Raw genomic sequence first — 19,446 nt, forward strand, 5'->3', positions numbered from 1 at the left:
AAAAACCTATCTACCTGTGACTTAAATATATTTAGTGAGGTAGCCTCCACCACTTCAACGGGCGGAGAATTCCAGAGATTCACCACCCTTTCAGTGAAGAAGTTCCTCCTCAACTCTGATCTAAATGAAAGTAGATGGTACAACTCAGGTTCATCCATACTTATTTGTGAAAGGATTTGAGAGGAATGCAACTAAATAAGGTGTCCTGTTTGAGCCAAGTAAGATGTAAAACCATTTAAAACAAGGATGCAAGTGTTCAGAGTCATGGGGTATAAACAAACTAGATAGTCAAACTGTTCCCTTTGTTGGGATGATCAAGAACCAAAGGACACCCACTGATAGTGATTGACAAAACAACCAACATCAGTATGAACAATTTTTTTTGAAAAGCAAAGCAAGTGGCTAGGTCCAGAAGGCATTAACTGAGCCAGTGGTGGAGGCAGATATAATCAGGAATTTCAAAACAGAATCAGGGAAACATTTGCAAAGATATGGAGGAACGGTGGAGAAGTGATTCTAGCTGAGCTGCTCTTACAAAGATCTGGGTGGATAAGACTGGCTGAATAGTTTCCTTTGGTGCTGTAACCATTTGATGATTCCATAACCTTCAGAAGTAACACATGCAATCTGAGCATAATTTTAAATTTTATTTTTTTCAAAAAAGTCAAATTAAAACAATGCATGATGATTTTGCTTCACAAAAGAGCTAATGAACACAGCAGATAGGGTCCATACATGGAAACATTTGTTGTCACTAAAAGTACAAAATTTCAAGTCAACGCATGCACTGGACAATTTATACAGCACACAGTGAATTACAGCAGTTCACACAGCACCTCTCATGATTCCTGAACTTAATCGCCTAAAGGTTACAATTTTCATATTAGAGAAGAAAACATGCACGTGAATGTGTAGGAAGATTTTAAATTTAATTTGTTTTTAAATATATACAAAAAAATCTGGTTCACATAATTAGATAGATTGAAGCTAGCAGTATTTTAGTACACAGGCACGACAATGTGTGTCCCATAATACAGAATGATTGAAAGCCATTGCGAGGCTTAGTACAAAATGTTCCACAAAGCATGATATTATGACAGTGCAATTTATTTAATACCAATTTTCCTTCTTCATGGATATGAGATATTGGGAATAAATTACATGCTTCTACAGATTTCCCATTAACGTTGATAAGTGAACTTAAACATTATTGACAAAAAGGTAAAGGACAAATTGGTAGAACACCAGCACATACTTTTGTGAAGTAACTGGCTGACATTCAGGTCACCAGCTTTAAAACAATAGTGTCAATGGCATAGACAAATTGTACCCTTGCTTTGATGGAAGATTGATGGCAAATGTGTCCCCATTTTACTAAAAGCATTAATCTAAATCATTACAAAATTCTATCAGCAACCACACCAGTCTTCAGGTTAAGATGAGGCTACCTGGTATTAAGTGTACTTGTGGCTCCAAAATCTGACATTTGGAATTACTGTCCTAGCATAAGGAATTAGTGTTTTCACCCTCGAGGGTGGGATGGGATTTGGGGAAAGAGAAAACATGAAAGGCACTCACTTTTCAACTGCAGATGCCCCTCAAATTTTTGTTGAGGTCATCAAAAACCACTGGTTGCTTTACCCTCTCTTGCTTAAACTAGATATATTTTCCATCTTTGAATGCTTCACTAGTCCTTAAATCACTCGTCTGATGCAGAGTGTCCTGAAACAGGAAGGCTGTGTTTTACTCAACACAACTTAAAAAAAATCAAAGACATCCTTAAATTTCATTAGTTACATTCAAAAGACTTTTTAAAATAATGTAGTGTAATTGAAATGTATTTTTAAAAGTTGGTAAGATCGTGTATTTTATACAAAAATCTAAGAGTACAATAGCTGTACAAGCATGTGCATAACTAAGCATCTATATTGATTGACATTAATTTCCTGCGCCAACTGCTCCATGGTATCAGTGACTAAGTACTTCAAGCTCACTTCAAATGTTAACCCAGACAAGAAACAATGCCCTTAAACACAAGAGGAGCAAACAAAATCAAGTTATCTTACATGGTGGAAGGATATAAAGTGCAACTCCAAATAAAGACTGGAAACAATTCTGTTTTGTTACCAGTCAAAACTTCATAATATTTTAAATTCAAATTTCAAACCTCTATCACTTAAAGAAAACCGTGCAGCTCAGTTAAATCGTTAAATCTTGAAAATATACACCACACTAAGTAGTTATATTTTTTTGAATACCTTCAAAGAAATTTGGAAGTTGGTTCCTAGAGCAGTGTAAATTTCAGGCAATATTAAAGGATGATATAATTGACGCATTTTTTTCATTAGGTGCAGGCAATGGTATCAGAACTCAGAAATCTCACATCAGATCAATGCATTTAGATACCTTTGTTCATTTGATGGGAAATGTTTAATATTCTAGAGAGGCACAATTTTTGTATCATTTTTAGTGCTATTATTGTGCGTTAAGAAAATGTAAGGTTATCTCCTTCCCAGCTGAAAAACGAATTTGGCCAACTTCAGTCCTCCCACAAAAGAAAATGATCTGATCGTTTCACTTCATTTCCTTATAAATGCACTTGAGACTAATTGCAAATCGTTTACAATCTACACATTCTAGAGCAAAAAATTCTATTCGCAAAATGCATTTCAACAGGATCAAAATTTGGTTCACCTTTCACATTCCAAGCTCTTCAGTACATTAGCAAATTGACTGTTGCAATGTTTCTAAGGCATTAAATGATAATGTATTGTTGTCTACAGACATAGACAACTGTCTGCAACGTTTGGAGTGACCTTGGCTTCTGACATGTGGAATATTTCCATTGGAGAAAATTTCAACTGACTCGCGCCAAATCTCAATTTATAAGGAAAGCTACTTCTGCGAGGCCCAAAGTGCAGATGCATAAACAGATTAATAATTAAGGCAATATAAACTAGAATTATAATTTCCCAGGTATATGAGCCAAAGATTCAGGCCTATGAAGTACTCATATTTGCCTTAAATTTGTCAATCCACTATGTTGATGAAATTTTTAACCCAATTGCTGTACACGTCAAAAGTTGAACACAAAGTACACAACAGCATTCCGGAAAGTAATTTCTGAATCTTAATTTTTAAACAATATCTCAATGTATTATGAAATTCAACGAACAAAAAATAAATTAGATGAACTTTCTATTTGACCATATAAATTGACATTTACCTACTCTCACCCAATTGCTTTTCTGTAGCAGGATTGATATTTGTCAGTGACAATGAGCCCACAATCCAGAACTCATGTCGGTTTAACAATTTGTTCAGAGTAGGCTCAAGGATGGTAAATGGAAATATCCCTTAGTGTACTGCAAGGTGAAGTGAGAGATATAGAGGCAAAGTAATTTAAGAACGTGTCTTTTCATATGACATGTGCAATACCTGATTCAAAGTCCTGAATCTTGGGAATAAATGCAAAATGTAAAAAGACATTAATTCCCTTGGATGGTCAGCTCCTCAATCTACACAGATGATTTTACTTCAAAACTGTACCAATAATCATTGGGCCATTAAAAGCATTTAGAGCTCATTTGTATTATCACCACATTACAAATAGCTAGAATTTAACTAAAAGTTGCCCACTGTAGAGAACTCGGTGTGCCTGTATACTCAGTGATTAAGACATGCACACATCATATACAAATTGTTGCTTCTAAATGTAGTCAATGTAACGAATTTAAAAATTGCTAAATACATTCAAGGACTTTGCAGTTCTCCATCTTCTGTTTGTAGCTCAGCTAGTTGACGTCGAAGTGCATTCACTTTTGCCTGTAGATCCTTATTATACTCAATGATGTGAATTATTTCATCCCAGGCCTCATCCAAGTATTTTGAGGAACGGTTCCATCGGAGAAATATACCTTTTAATAACAAAAAATAATCAATAAATACTGCCCTAAAGACATTTCCCTTTTCTAAAAGGCCAGATGATTTGAGGATGTAGGTTGATAGTGCAATCTATATGCACTGCACCTGGATGGAATGGCGCTTAATGGACCTGTGGGCTTCGAAGTACATAGCTCAATTAAGCTCTAGTGTACGGCTGTCCAGATATAATAGCCTACAACATAAAATACAGCTGTACTAGTATGATGACTAACCATCTATAGATTCTAATATGGGACAGTGCCAAATTGCAGATCAAGATATGAATCAATTACATAATTAAGATAAAAATCACAAGAATTAGGAGTGGGAATAAGTTAAAAGTTTATTAGTGTTACAAATAGGCTTACATTAACACTGCAATTAAGCTGCTGTGAAAATCCTCTAGTTGCCACACTACGGCACATGTTCAGGTACACAGAGAATTTAGCACGGCCAATGCATCTGACCAAACACATCTTTTGGACTGTGGGAGGAAACCAGAGCACCTGGAGGAAACCCACACAGACATGGGAGAACGTACAGACTCCGCACAGTGACCCAAGCTGGGAATCGAACCTGGGTCCCTGGTACTGAGGCATCACGTGGTCCCTAAAGCCTGTTGCCATGGTAAAATCATGGCTGATTTGATGGTGGCTTCAACTCCACCTACATGTATGCCTGTAACCCGAGACTCCTGTGTGATCAAAAATCTAACTCAGCCTTGAATATATTCAATGATCTAGCCTCCTGTTCTCTGGAGAAGAGATTTCCACAGATTAATGAACCTCAACAGAAAAAAAAACTTCATCTCAGCCTTGATGGGAAATTCTAATTTTAAACTAAGATTCCTAGTTCTAGACTCATCCCACAATGAGTCTTTCATTCCCTCACTCTGCAGCATAATTATCTCCCACTTTCTATGCCGTTTAGCTTTCATAAAGAGTCATCTGGACTCAAAATGTCAGCTCTTTCCTCTCCTTACAGATGCTGTCAGACTTGCTGAGATTTTCCAGCATTTTCTCTTTTGGTTTCAGATTCCAGCATCTGCAGGAATTTGCTTTTATCCATGAGGGAACCATCATCATTATCCACTCACTCAGTTAAGTCCCCTCAGAATATTGTGTCAATAATATGTCATTCTTCTAAACTCCAATGGGTTTAGGTCCAACCTGCTCAATCTTTCCTCACAGGCTAACTCTTTCACCCCAGGAATTAGTTGAGTGAACCTTCTCTGTACTGCTTCCAATGCAATTACCTTTTATCAAAAAAAGGAGACCAAGAGTGTTCATAGTATCTTGTGTGTGGTCTCACATCGGGATAGCTGTAGCAATACTCTGCTAATCTTCTACTTGATTTTCCTTGTAATAAATAGCAATATTCTGTTGGTGTTCCTAATCCCTTGTTGCACCTGCATGCTAATATTTTGTCACTAGTGTACTAGGACATCCAGATCCCTCATTACTTCAGGGTTCTGCAATCACTCCCCATTTAAATAATATACTGCTTTTCTATTCTTCCTGCCAAAGTGAATGAGCTCACATTTGCCCACATCTTAGGCCATCTGCCAAACATTTACCCAATTATCAAGCCTAAATACCTTTGCTGACTATGTCCTCTTCACAATTCACTGTCCCATCTATCTTGATGTTATCAGAAAATTTAGCTACCATACATTCAGTCTCTCTATCCAAATCATTATTGTAGATCATTAGTAGCTCAGGTCTCAGCATTGAATCCTGTGGCGGTATACTAATAATAGCCAATCCAAAAACGACACATTCATCCCTACTCTCTGCTTTATTAACTAACCAATTCTCTATCTGTGCTAATAAGTTACCCCTGCACCATGAGCTCTTAATTTATGTGGTTAATGTGGCATTTCATTGAATGCCTTTTGGAAATCCAAATTCCTCACATTTACAGGTTCCCTTTCCTCCTCCTTGCATATTACATCCTCAAAGAACTCTAATAAGTTAATCAAATACTATTTCCCTTTCATAAAACCATGTTGACTCTGCCCAATTGCATTAAAATTTTCTAAATGTCCTATTTTCTTAATAACGATTATAACAATTTCCCTGTGACAGATGTTAGCTATCTGGCTTAAAGCTTCCTCTTTCCTTTCTTGAATAGTGGTGTTAAGAGTTGCAATTTTCAAATCTGCTGGGACCTTTCCAAAATCTAGGGAATTTTGGGAGATCATCACCAACAAACCCATCAGCCCACTTCTTTTAAGACCCTAGGATGCAGGCCAACAGGTCCAAAGGAATTATTGGCTGCTAGCACTATTAAGTTTTCTTAGTACCTTTTCCCTAGTGATTGTGATTAGTTCAAGTTCTTCCCTTCTTTTATCTCTTGATTTTCAAATATTCTTAGGCTTTTTTTTATGTCTTCTGCACTAATACACAATACCTGTTCAACACTTCTGCCATTTCCTGGTTTTGCATTCATTATTCCCTTCATCTTACCCTCAGGGCACACTCACTTTAGTTAGTCCACTCCTTTTTAAATACTTACACAAACTCTTGCTAACTTTATTTTATATATGCCTGCCTAAATGACTCTCAGTAAGAAGTCTCACAACACCAGGTTAAAGTCTAACAGGTTTATTTGGCAGCAAACACCACTAGCTTTTGGAGCTCTGACCTTTTGTCAGATGAGTGGGGAGTTCTGATCACAAATGGGACATATATAAGGCACAGTCAGATTACAGAATACTGATTAGAATGCGAGTCTGTACAGCTAATCAAGTCTTAAAGGTGCTCCTTCTTAAAAGTATATACCTTTGCTGAGTTATGAAATATCTCAAATATTTGCTCCACTGTCTTACCTTAATATCTATTTGCTAAGTTCATGTTAGCCATTTTTGCCTTCATAAACTTAAAGGCAATTGTAAGAGTAAGGCACTAGTCTTATGCCCAGACTATTCACCCACATATTGTATTATCTAAGCAGCAGTTTAGTTTATAATCACTATGCCTACAGGCTGCTTTATTATGTGGTCATTAACTAAACCTGTTTCATTACAGATCAGCAAGCTTAGCTGGTATTGCTTTAAGAAATTGTCCTGGATAAATACAAACTAATCTTCCAAGCTATCTTAGTCAGTCAATCGGTTTCACCCAATCTATATAAAATTAAAATGATTTTTGCAGTCTCTTTCTGACAAGCTCCAATCAGTTCTTCTTGTAAACTCTGTCCTGTAGTGTAGTTGCTATTAGGGGACCTATACTATACATATTGATCTTCTGAACTAAGATAATCTCTCACTACGACATTGTTATCCTTAATTAACAGAGATACCCCACCATCTTTCTTAGCATTGTCATTCCCGAATGTCAAATATCCTTGTTTATTAGGTCACAACCCTGGTAATCTTGCAGCCACTTCTGAAATGGCCATCTAGTCATAGATATCTCTACCTTGCCAATATTTCATTCATTTTGTTATGAAAACTGCTCATATTCAGGTAGAAAACCTTTAACTCTCTTTTTAATGTTGTTGCAATCATTGGCCTATCTGTTGATGCACTCAGATTTGCACTCTATCCCTTTATGCCACATTCTGGTTATCATGACCCATATGCTACTGTGCTCGATCTTGTCCTTTCCTGTTTAATTTACCACATCTCCCCTCACATGATCCCCTGCCCACTTATTTTAAAGCCCTCTTCTGTTGCCCAAACAATATGACTTGCCAGAACAGTGGTCCCAGCATGGTTCAGGTGAAGACTTTCCCAAATGGTACAGCTCCCACTTTGCTCAGTATTGGTGCCAGTGTTCTATGAATCAAAACCTATTCTTCTGGCACCAATTTTTGAATCACATATTCAATTTCCTCCAATCTTTTGAGTCATGCATTCGAACACACACAGGATTTAGCAGTTACACGATGCATTTGAAACACTGCATTGTATATCTGCACTGCAGTACCTCCAACTATTGTTTATCAACTACCTTAAATATTCTACAGATGATTTATCGTGGTTACATTTTGTAATTAAGCCCCACCCTTCTTTTTACAGCTGAAGAATTTAGTGACTAGAGCTAGACTGAAGTATTTTAATACCACTGATCTGCAAGCATGTCCTTGGGCATTAGCTATAGACTACAAGACATTTAGTTCTCAGCTCCAGAATTTACATGCAACTACCAGAAGATAATGCAGTGTATGTATCTTAGGGAAAAAGTTAAATTTAAATAGTTTAAAATTGCAGAAAATGCTGTTTTAACGCATGTCAGAGCATTTAAAAGTATGAGCTTCAAGTTTGATCTTCAAGAACTAACCTGCATTTATATAGCATGTTCTCTATCCCCACTGCATCATAACAAATGTAGAGTATACCTTGCCTCCCCCAGAACAATCCACTGCAATGATATACTTTGGCTGAAGTAAACAGGCCTCTTTAAGGCTACAAAGTGAAAATTTGTGTACACAAACTTATTTAAACACTCATTTTCTTCAAGGGCGTAGATCTTCAATTGTTTATATAGAGACCAAAAGTCTGAGTTTTGTCCCCTGAGACCCCCCCACACAAATTCAGTTTACAGATACAAGGTAGCCAGTTAAAGTTCTTTTTGAATATGACATTGTAAGTTATACCATGAAAACACAGTTCTATTTTGTATTCGCATTAAAAATTAAGTACTCTTTCAGGCAGTGGTGTGCCTGTGGAACGAGAATGGTATGAAAATATTTCCATGGGAACTGACGTGCGGCACAAAAACTAGTACCCATCAGGTGAATAGTCTGAGCTGAAGAACCTGAAGGGCAAGTTTCAGCTCAGCGCAACTGGGGCATGGGAAAACTGTCACTGAGGAACAATTGTCAGCTCACTGCAACTAAGTGTAGTTGGGACTTGAAGGTCTGTGAGCAGCACTGGCACAAAAGGCCTGAGAGCACAGACTTTTAAGATTAACATGGGTTACAAAGTACATCCTAGGCTATAATGGTCTCAGTATCACAAACTCCCTTGAAGCAGACAGGCTGACTGTGGTCAGACACTCTGTGAACCTGAATTTACTCCTCAAAATCCACCCAGATGATTCTTGTACTGTGAACCACTTTAGTGGATCACTAAACTTTGGCTTCCATATCAGTGATTTCAAGTTCCACATTCAAAAGGCATACTTCCAAATCATCTTTTAAACAATGATTTCACTCAGCTGCTTCCATCCAGATTTCACTTCCAGGTTTTACACCTCTCCCTTCAGGAATCCTTTGTCTTGAGTGTTACACAAACTCTTTACAAATGCTTCCACTATTGATTCCCACATTGTAATAAGATGGCACCAAACTTTTGATTTACCTCAGAAGTTTGCTTTCCTGCTTGAAATATGGCTACTGCAACTGTCTCTAACTTGGAAAAGCTTATTTGTTTTTTGCCTCGAATTTTCTTGAACAGTACCTGGTTCAACTTCTTGGTCTGTTCCCTTAACTTCAGTCTTCCCAAGAAACCCTTCTGTCCCAATTCCCTGATTGTCTGGACTTTAGAATTATTTAGCACCTAGTTTTCCTTCAAGCAGAGCTGAGAGATGTTCAACTCTGTTTTACTATCTTCAGCTGCAAATGAATTCAGTGAAACCACAAATCACAAAAGCCTTCCTGCCCAAAAAGTGTGCTTGGTTGCAAAGCAACAACAGAAGTACAGTTTGAACTGAGCAAATCTCACAAATGCCTTTGTCTAGCATGAATCTAACTATAGGTTTACCTTTCCTTGCACAGAAATATAAAATTAAGCCCTTTTAAGACTATTCCTTACTTTTAATATTTAGCAATACAAATCCCTTAAAATTATCTTAGTGTGCCTGATAGCACAGAAACATGCTATTTGGTCCAGTGAGTTACTGCCAGTGTTTATGCTCCATTCAACCTTTCCCCATATTTCCTCATCTAAGTATCATTAAAATCCACTATTCCATTCTCTCTCATCTGCTTCTCTCGCCTCTGCTTAAATCCATCTATACTATTCACTTCAACCACTTCCGACGGTAGCAAGTTTCACATTCACACTGCTTTTTGGGCAAGTTTCTTCTGAATTCCCTAATGCATTTCTTATATTGATGATCTCTCATTAATATAAAGAACAAAGAACAAAGAACAAAAACAGCCCAGGAAACAGGCCCTTCGGCCCAATGAGCCTACGCCACCATCTCAACACCGCCAGTCTCCCTCTCCACCCATGACCCTTGTCTAATGTTTTATGGCCATCCACATTGAGGGAAACTAATTTAGGGACAATTTATTACTGCCAATCAGCCTAACAGCACATCTTTGGGGTGTGGGAGGAAACCGGAGCACCCGGAGAAAACCCATGCAAGCATGGGGAGAATGTGCAAACTCCCACAGACGCTGGCCCAAATCCATGTGTCTGCACAGCAATCAGTGATAGTCACTGAGCTGCCGTCTTGCCCAGTATCTGGTCCAGTGGCACACACTAACGACATGAAGCACTAGGCCAATCTTGAACAACCAAGAACAGCCCAAGTACGACCCATCACGTGTATGCCCCTCGTTGGACACAAGGCGGACCGACTTAAAACCTGTGAATGAAAAGAAAAACATTATTATTGTACCACATCCATTTACCTTACCAGGGACGCCCCAATGCTAATGACCTTTATTTGAAACAATCTCCTATATCCACCCATCTCCAACCCACTCATGTGCCTGTCTAAGTTACTCTTAAATGACTCTAGTGTGTTTGCCTCCACCACCTTACTTGGCAGAGCATTCCATACCCCCACTACCCTGTGTGTGAAAAACCTCCGTCTAATATCTGTGTTATACGTCTCCCCCCTCACCTTAAGTCCATGGCCCCTTGTCCTATGTGTCTCTATCATAGGAAATAGCTTACCTCTGTTTACTCTATCTATACCCTTCATAATCTTATATACCTCTATTAGATCCCCCCTCAGTCGCCGTCTTTCAAGGGAAAAGAGCCCCAATTTATTCAATCTTTCCTCATACCCCAGTCCTTCCATACCAGGCAACATCCTGGTAAACCTCCTCTGCACTCTCGCCAGAGTCTCCACGTCCTTCTAGTAGTAAGGCGACCAGAACTGGACGCAGTACTCTAAATGCGGCCTAACCAACGTTCTGTACAACTGCAACATTAGACTCCAGCTCTTATATTCTATACCCCTTCCTATAAAGGCTAACATACCACAGGCTTTCTTCACCACACTCTCCACTTACACTGCCGCCTTCAAAGACTTGTGCACTTGCACTCATAAGAACATAAGAAATAGGAGCAGGAGTAGGCCATCTAGCCCTTCGAGCCTGCCCCGCCATTCAATAAGATCATGGCTGATCTGTCGTGGCTCAGTTCCACATTCCCGCCCTCTCCCCATAACCCTTAATCCCCTCGCTTATCAAAAACCCATCAACCCGCGTCTTAAAAATATTTAGCGAGGTAGCCTCCACCACTTCAACGGGCAGAGAATTCCAGAGATTCACCACCCTTTGAGTGAAGAAGTTCCTCCTCAACTCCGTTCTAAACCGCCCCCCCTTTATCTTGAGGCTGTGCCCCCTAGTCCTACTATCCTTTCTGAGCCGGAAGAGTCTCTCCACCTCTATCCTATCCATCCCATTCATCCTCTTATACGTCTCAATGAGATCTCTCTTCATTCTTCTAAACTCTAACGAGTACAAGCCTAGTTTATTCAGCCTCTCCTCATAGCTCAACCCCCTCAACTCCGGCATCAGCCTAGTAAACCTCCTCTGCACTCCCTCCAAGGCCAAAATATCCTTGCGTAAGTACAGCGCTCAAAACTGCACACAGTACTCCAGCTGCGGCCTCACCAATGCCCTATACAGCTGCAGCAAGACCTACTTTTATATTCAATCCCCCTCGCTATGAAGGCCAGCATCCCATTCGCCTTCCTGACCACCTGCTGCACGTGCAGGCTGGGTTTTAGCGACTCATGCACAAGGACCCCAAGGTCCCTCTGCACCGTCGCCTGCTGCAGTTTTTCTCCACGTAAGTAATAATCCTTCCTACCATTATTCCTACCAAAGTGGACCACCTCGCACTTGCCAACATTAAATTCCATTTGCCATTTCCTGGCCCATTCGCCCAGCCTATCTAGATCCTTCTGTAGACTCTCCACACCCTCCGCACAATTTGCACTCCCAGGTCTCGCTGCGATTCTATACTCCTTACGGGCTTACCCTTTATCATATAACTCCCCCTTACATTATTCCGGCCAAAATGCATCACCTCACATTTATCCGGATTAAACTCCATTTGCCATGTATCTGCCCAATCATGATGTGGGTATGCCGGCGTTGGACTGGCGTAAACACAGTAAAAAGTCTGACAACACCAGGTTTTAGTCCAACCTATTTATTTGATAATATACTCGCAAGCTTTCGGGGTTAGCCCCTTCGTCAGGTGAATGGAGAGTTCTGGCCAGAACTCTCCATTCACCTGACGAAGGGGCTAACCCCGAAAGCTTGCGAGTATATTATCAAATAAATAGGTTGGACTAAAACCTGGTGTTGTCAGACTTTTTACTGTGTTTCTGCCCAATCAACCAGCCTATCAATATCCCGTTGTATTGCCAGACATTGCTCCTCACTGCCCGCCAATCCAGTCATATTGGTGTCATCAGCAAATTTGCTGATCACACCACCTACTCCCTCTTCCAAATCATTTACATACACTACAAAGAGGAGAGGTCCCAGTACCGAGCCCTGCGGCACACCACTAGTGACAGACCTCCAACTAGAAAAGGACTCCTCCACCACTACTCTCTGACTCCTCTTTGCAAGCCAGTTCTCTACCCATCTAGATACCTGGCCACGTATCTCATGAGCTTTAATCTTCTCTACCAACCTACCACGAGGGACTTTGTCAAACGCCTTACTGAAATCCATATAGACGACATCAACGGCTCGTCCTTCGTCGACCGTTTTTGTCACCTCCTCAAAGAATTCTACCAGATTTGTAAGGCAAGACTTCCCCTTTACAAAGCCATGCTGCGTATCCCTAATCAGCTCGCAACGCTCTAAGTGCTTATACATCCTATCCCTAAGAATCCTCTCCATCAACTTGCCTACCACTGACATTAAACTCACTGGCCTGTAGTTACCTGGGCTATCCCTCCTACCCTTTTTAAACAACGGTACCACGTTTGCTATCCTCCAGTCCTCTGGGACCTCACCTGTGTCCAAAGAAGAGACAAAGATTTGCGTCAGAGGCCCAGCAATCTCATCCCTTGCCTCCCTAAGCAGCCTAGGATAAATGCCATCGGGCCCTGGAGATTTATCGGTTTTAATGCTACCTAAAAGCCCTAACACTTCTTCCCTCGTAATCGATAAATCTTTCAATTGGTCTACCGCTCCCTCGCTGACTGTACCAGACATCAAGCCCCTCTCCTTCGTGAATACCGACGCAAAGTGTTCATTCAGGATCTCCCCCATTCCCTCTGCCTCTAAGCACAATTCCCCTCGTCTGTTCCTGAGAGGACCGATTTTACCCCTAGCCATCCTTTTGCTCTTAAGATAGGAGTAAAACGCCTTTGGATTCTCCTTAATCCTACCTGCCAAAGCCATCTCTTTGTTCTCCTAACTCCCCTTTTGAGATCCCCCCTACTCTCTCTGTATTCCTCCAATGCTCTCTCTGTTCCCAGCTGCTTAGACCTGACTTACGCCTCTCGTTTCTTCCTAACCATGCCTTCTATATCTCTAGTAATCCACGGCTTTCTAATCCTACCTTTCCCACCCTTTCTCCTAACCGGCACATGCCTTTCCTGCACCCATTGCAGTTTTCCCTTGAAAGACTCCCACATGCCTAACATGGTCTTGCCTTCCAACAGCCTATCCCAGTCTGTATCCCTAAGCTCCTGCCTAATCCGGCTGTATCTAGCCTTCCCCCAATTTAGCACCCTCCCCTTAGGATAGCTCTCCTCTTTTTCCATTCGTATCCTAAAGTAGACGGAGTTGTGGTCACTATTAGCCACATGTTTGCCTACCGCAATCTCAACCACCTGACCCAGCTCATTGCCCAGAACTAAATCCAGTATAGCCCCCTCTCTAGTCAGGCTATCCACATACTGTTGCAAGGATCCTTCCAATACACATCTTACGAATTCCTCCCCATCTGACCCCCCAGCTCTAGGCACCTTCCAATCCACCCCAGGAAGATTAAAATCTCCCACTACAACATCCCTGTTCTTCCTACACTTGTCCAAACTGTCCCTACATGTACCCTCTTCCACTGCCCGTGGGCTGTCGGGCGGCCTATAGTACATTCCTAGCATAGTAATGGCCCCCTTCCTATTCCTCAACTCCATCTACAGAGACTCAATTCCCAACCCCCCCCATGTTATCTTCCCTCTGCACCACTGTGATCTGCTCCCTAACTAAGAGCGCCACTCCTCCTCCTCTTTTCAACCCTCCCCTATCACACCTAAAACACTTATACCCTGGAATATTTAGCTGCCAGTCCTGCCCTTCCTTTAACCATGTCTCTGTCACTGCCACCACATCTAAATTCCTCACGAACATCAAGGCCTTAAGTTCATCCGTCTTACCCGTCACACTCCTCGCATTAAAACAGATGCACTGAAGACCCTCAGGCCCACTCGGATCCTCCTTCCCCTGGGAGATTTTCCTATCATCTAGACTTACCCTGACCTCCAACTCACTCCCAGCGCCTGAGCTGTCTCTCTCCTCCCTACCCCTCCTCCATATTAGTTTAAACCCTGCCGAAACACTTCAGCCAACCTCCCAGCTAAAATATGTGTACCCTTCCCATTTAAATGTTCCCTATCCCTCTTAAACAAGTGCCTTTCCTTTGCAAGGACTTCCCAATGGTCTACAAAACTAAAACCTTCTGTCCTGCACCAATCCCTCAGCCACGCATTCAGCTGCAGGATCTCATTATTTTTATCCCTGCTATTACTGAGCACTGGCAGCAGCCCAGAGATCACCACCCTGGAGGCCCTGCACTTCAGCCTGGCTCCCAACTCCCTGAACTGCCTGCGTATTTCCTCCCTACTCTTCCTTCCTACGTCCTTCTCACCTACGTGTATAATTACATCCGCCTGGGTCCCTTGGCCCTTCAAGATTCCCTCTACCCTCTCCGACACATCCTGTACCCCTGCTCCAGGGAGGCAGACCACCATCCTGGAGTCCCGCTTTTGCCCACTGAACCGCTTATCAATTCCTCTAACCCTCCCATCCCCCACCACTATCTCACATCCAGCCCCCTTCCTTCCCCTGAGGCATTCCGGTCTTCCCCTCGTGCCCTTTCCACCTCAGTTGGCGCCTTATCCCTGGTATCTTGAGAGACTACCCCTGGGGTAGCCTTTGGAACATTACTCCTCTTTTTCCCCTTCCTAACTGTAACCCACCCACCCCCCCTCCTAGGCTCTGGGATCCCCTCTTGAACGTGGTTCCTACTCATTAGCGCCTCATTTTCCCTAACTAAAAATAAATCCTCCAGCCTCAACTCCAGTTGCCTAACCCGGGCCCTCAAACACTGCAACTCCAGACATTTGGTGCAGATATGGACTCTCCAGAGATGCTGTGTCTCCAGGAACTCCCACATATTGCACCTTACACAGCTGACATGCCTTCCCATGGACCGTGCCATTCATTTGACCACCCTTAAACTTATGGACACAGTTAGAAAAATTTGACCAGTATCTCACCTTGCCTAAGCCTGCTCTCGCCTAAGCCCTGTGAGCCAAAGCCCTTGCAGCACTCACTCAGCACCCACCTCACTCCCTGCCTGCTGTCTACCGTGGCCTTCTTTTTGTACTCCCGCGCTCCCTTCCCAACTGCCCTTGCGCCTAGGACCCGCTACGGAAAGCGCAAAATGCAAAAAGAACCCGCGAACCAGCAATACAATTGAAAAAAAAATCAGTACACTCGCAGTTTAGACTCACCAGCCACCAGTACACTGCTCCGGAGAACAATGAGAATATTTCTCCTCTTAATTGAAACGGAGTTATATAATTTCTAATTCCATTATCTGACATGCCCTTTGGGTAGCATGGACAAGTTGGGCCAGTTTCCATGCTGTAAACCTCTATGACGCTATGATTCATATTTATCTGATTGATATCTCTGGTAAATGAAGCAAACTACTCACTACTTCTGCCATTTCATTACCACTGTCTGCCCCTAGTGGCTCTAGCTCCATCCTGTCTTTCCTTACGTGCTTACAGAATAGAATCAAATCAAGGAAAATTGTTACTCTTCACCTTCGTCATTATTTGTTTTAAACTTCTCTGAACTTCATGCATTTCCCTTGTCGTGCTCTCCCCTGCTGTCCATGCACTTAGTGTATGGTTTTTTTCCTTTATCTACAATTTCTTGGCCTTTATTTATCCATGGCATGTATCTCATCGGAGTTTCACTTGTTCTTTTAAAAAGCAGAATATATTTAACCTTTTCCTGTTGTTGTTCTACATCATTGTTCACCAATTTCTCAGTGTTGTCCATTTTAATTTTCCAAGATCTATTCCCAGTCTCTCAAAATTGGCTTTCCTTTAATTTATTACTCTGGTCTTAGTTACACTCATGTCCTTTTAAATGATCTTGAATTATAACAAACTACAGTCACTATTTCTTGGTTGTTATCCTACTTACCTGCTCCAGTTCATTCATCATTTGACCCAGATCAAATCCTTTGTTGAGTTTACATACTGCATTAGAAAAAGAATGCAATTCCATTTACCTGCCTCCTCTTACCAATTAATTTTGGGATAGTTGAAAATGCTTATGATTATTCTTCAGATTTCTTCACCCATTTCCCTATATTTTTTCAACTACCACCTTTCCATGATTAGCTCGTCTTCTAGCTACTCCAGTTCAAGTGATTGAACCTTTATCTTTAAAGTCCACAGCTCTAGAGATTACATATATTGCATTAATTTTCTCAAAGTAATTACTTAAGACAAACGTAAGTTTAAAATGTCACAAAAGTAAAAGGAAATGTTTGTTTCAGGTATGGTAATTTCTATATATTAGAAATTTGAACTTGCACTCTGAACTCTAAAGAGTGCCTTTTCCTACAGTGCACCAAGATGCCCAAAGTACTTTGCTGACACTGAACTGCCTTTGGTGAGTGGTCACCATTATAACTTAAGCAATTAAGGGCAACACAGTGGCAAAGTGGTTAGCACTGCTGCCTCTCAGTGCCAGGGACCCAGGTTTGATTCCAGCCTCAGGTAACTGTGTGGAGTTTGCAAGTTCTCCCCATGTCTGCGTGGGTTTCCTCCAGGTGCACTGGTTTCCTCCCACAATCCAAAGATATGCTGGTTAGGTTGATTGGCCTTGTTAAATTGCCCCTTAGAGTTAGGGGAATTATTAGGGTAAATACATGGGGTTACAGAGATAGAGTCTGGATGGGATGATTGTCAGTGCAGGCTTGATGGGCGAATGGCCTCCTTCTGCAAAGTCGGTAGTCTATGATTCTAAGATGACTATTTTGTACAAAACCAAGGTCCCTGAAGAGCAATACATGGCCATCTGATCTGTTTTATTTTACTGATGTTGGTTGAGGGATAAACATAATGACTATTCCCCCGATCTTCAAATGATAACAAGGAATATTTTATCTCCAGGAAAGACAGGGCCATGGTTAAATATTTTATTTAAATGGAACACTAACAATGCAATTACATTAACAAGAGTCACCCTAGATTACATGTTCAAGTCTTGAAACTTCCAGGAACTACACAGAGCTGGGTACTATCTGCTTACCATTTGACCTCTCCAAGCCTATTTGTCACCTACAACTTCAATTCAGGGTATTATGGAATATTGATCCTTCGCTTGAACCCATGCAACTGCAAGAATCTTTGGGGTGCCCTCACTCTCAGGCTAAGACACTTTGGAGTGGGATAGTGGTTAGCACTGCTGCCTCAATGCCAGGGATTCAGGTTCGATTCCCAGCTTGGGTCACTGTGTGGAGTCTGCACATTCTCCGTGTCTGCATGGGTTTCCTCTGCACGTTCCGGTTTCCTCCCGTAATCCGAAAGATGTGCTCGTTAGATTTATTGACCATGCTAAATTCTTCCTCATTGTCCCCGAACAGGTGCTGAAGTGTGGAGACTCGGGGATTTTCACAGTAATTTCACTGCAATGTTAACGTAAGCCTACTTGTGAGGCTAGTAATCTTTAAAGAGCTCAGGATATGGGCCTTTTCCACATGCTCCAACCCCCAATAGACCCCCCACCAACCGAAAATCATCCTCCCCACCCACTGGCCATCCAAACTCTTCCCCCTAATTAACCACTCCGCACCCACTACTATCCACTAACCCCTCCCATCACCTCCCCTCCACAGACTCATCGGACTCCGCAGCTAGCCCCCAGCTGACTCACCACCATATCCATCCTCCCCTGCTCCCACTCAGTCTGGTACTCATGCATGGAGTGCATAGCATATAATTTAGATGCAAGGTCAAGCTTTTAGTCATCCGCGTAAGTATTTCCATATGTAACTTGGTGGCATACTGTGCTCTCGTGAAGCACTTTGGGAAATTTAACTACTTAAAAAAATGCTCAAGAAGTTGCTTGGTATTTTCTTCTTTGTTTATTCTTTTTTGTTATCAATCTGAATATTTTTGCTTAAATGTAATGCTATCTTTCAACTCCTTACATCAATACACTGAAGCAGCCTGATTAATGACACACCCCAGAATGATTAATTGCAATCTATTTCAAGATTGAAGAACCAGTTGCTACATCTTTTCCCGTTATCTGTATGCTTCACAGAACAACGCCCTCAGTTATAATTTGGGAATAGAAGAGGAAGTTGTGGCAATGAGAACTACAGTTTAGTTCATAGAATCATACAGTGCAGAAAGAGGCCCTTCCGCCCATCGAGTCTGCACTGACCACAATCCCACCCTGGCCCTGTCCCCATATCCCTACATATTTTACCTGCTAATCCCCCTAACCTAAGCATCTCAGGACACTAAGGGGCAATTTTAGCACAGCCAATCAACTTAACCCGCACATCTTTGGACTGTGGGAGGAAACCGGAGCACCCGGAGGAAACCCACGCAGACACGAGGAGAATGTGCAAACGCCACACAGACAGTGACCTGAACTGGGAATCGAACCCAGGCCCTGGAGCTGTGAAGCAACAGTGCTAACCACTGTGCCACCATGCCGCCCCTAATGTAATAATGTTTAACGTAATATAATGGACTCAAATGATTAAGTTGAATGATGATGGACATTGTCCTAATTGTAGCGTTTGATCAGACATGAAGTTCTTTCTGAATTTGTTGAAGGTGCTTCACATGTAAATATTGATAACCAGAATAGATTAATTATGTCCCTTACACCATCAGATCCAAGATATGGGATATCAGATGTGAACTTATAAACAAACTCTATTGGGAGCATAGTGAAGCTGTGCTGAATTTATCCAAAAGCATCATGGAAGTCATAACTTGATAGAATATTGTGTACTGACATCAGTGGTGTAAACAAACAGAACACATTGAACTTTTCAATGAAGTTGGTGGTCCTTAAAAGGAATTAATCAAAATG

General features: G+C 41.5%; 1 protein-coding gene across 1 annotated transcript in view; it reads right to left on the reverse strand.

Moving 5' to 3' along the window:
• Positions 1–628: 628 nt before the first annotated feature.
• The window catches only part of mtmr9 (myotubularin related protein 9), a 68,637-nt gene continuing 49,819 nt past the window's right edge, over positions 629–19,446 (reverse strand). The window contains exon 10 of the mRNA XM_080192343.1: positions 629–3,917. Coding sequence (XP_080048469.1) covers positions 3,754–3,917 — 164 coding nt within the window. The 3' untranslated portion in view covers positions 629–3,753. The remainder of the gene's footprint in view (positions 3,918–19,446) is intronic.

The sequence above is a fragment of the Carcharhinus amblyrhynchos genome, chromosome 7, assembly GCF_965287045.1.
Source record: "Carcharhinus amblyrhynchos chromosome 7, sCarAmb.v2.hapA, whole genome shotgun sequence".
Taxonomy (NCBI): Eukaryota; Metazoa; Chordata; class Chondrichthyes; order Carcharhiniformes; family Carcharhinidae; genus Carcharhinus; species Carcharhinus amblyrhynchos.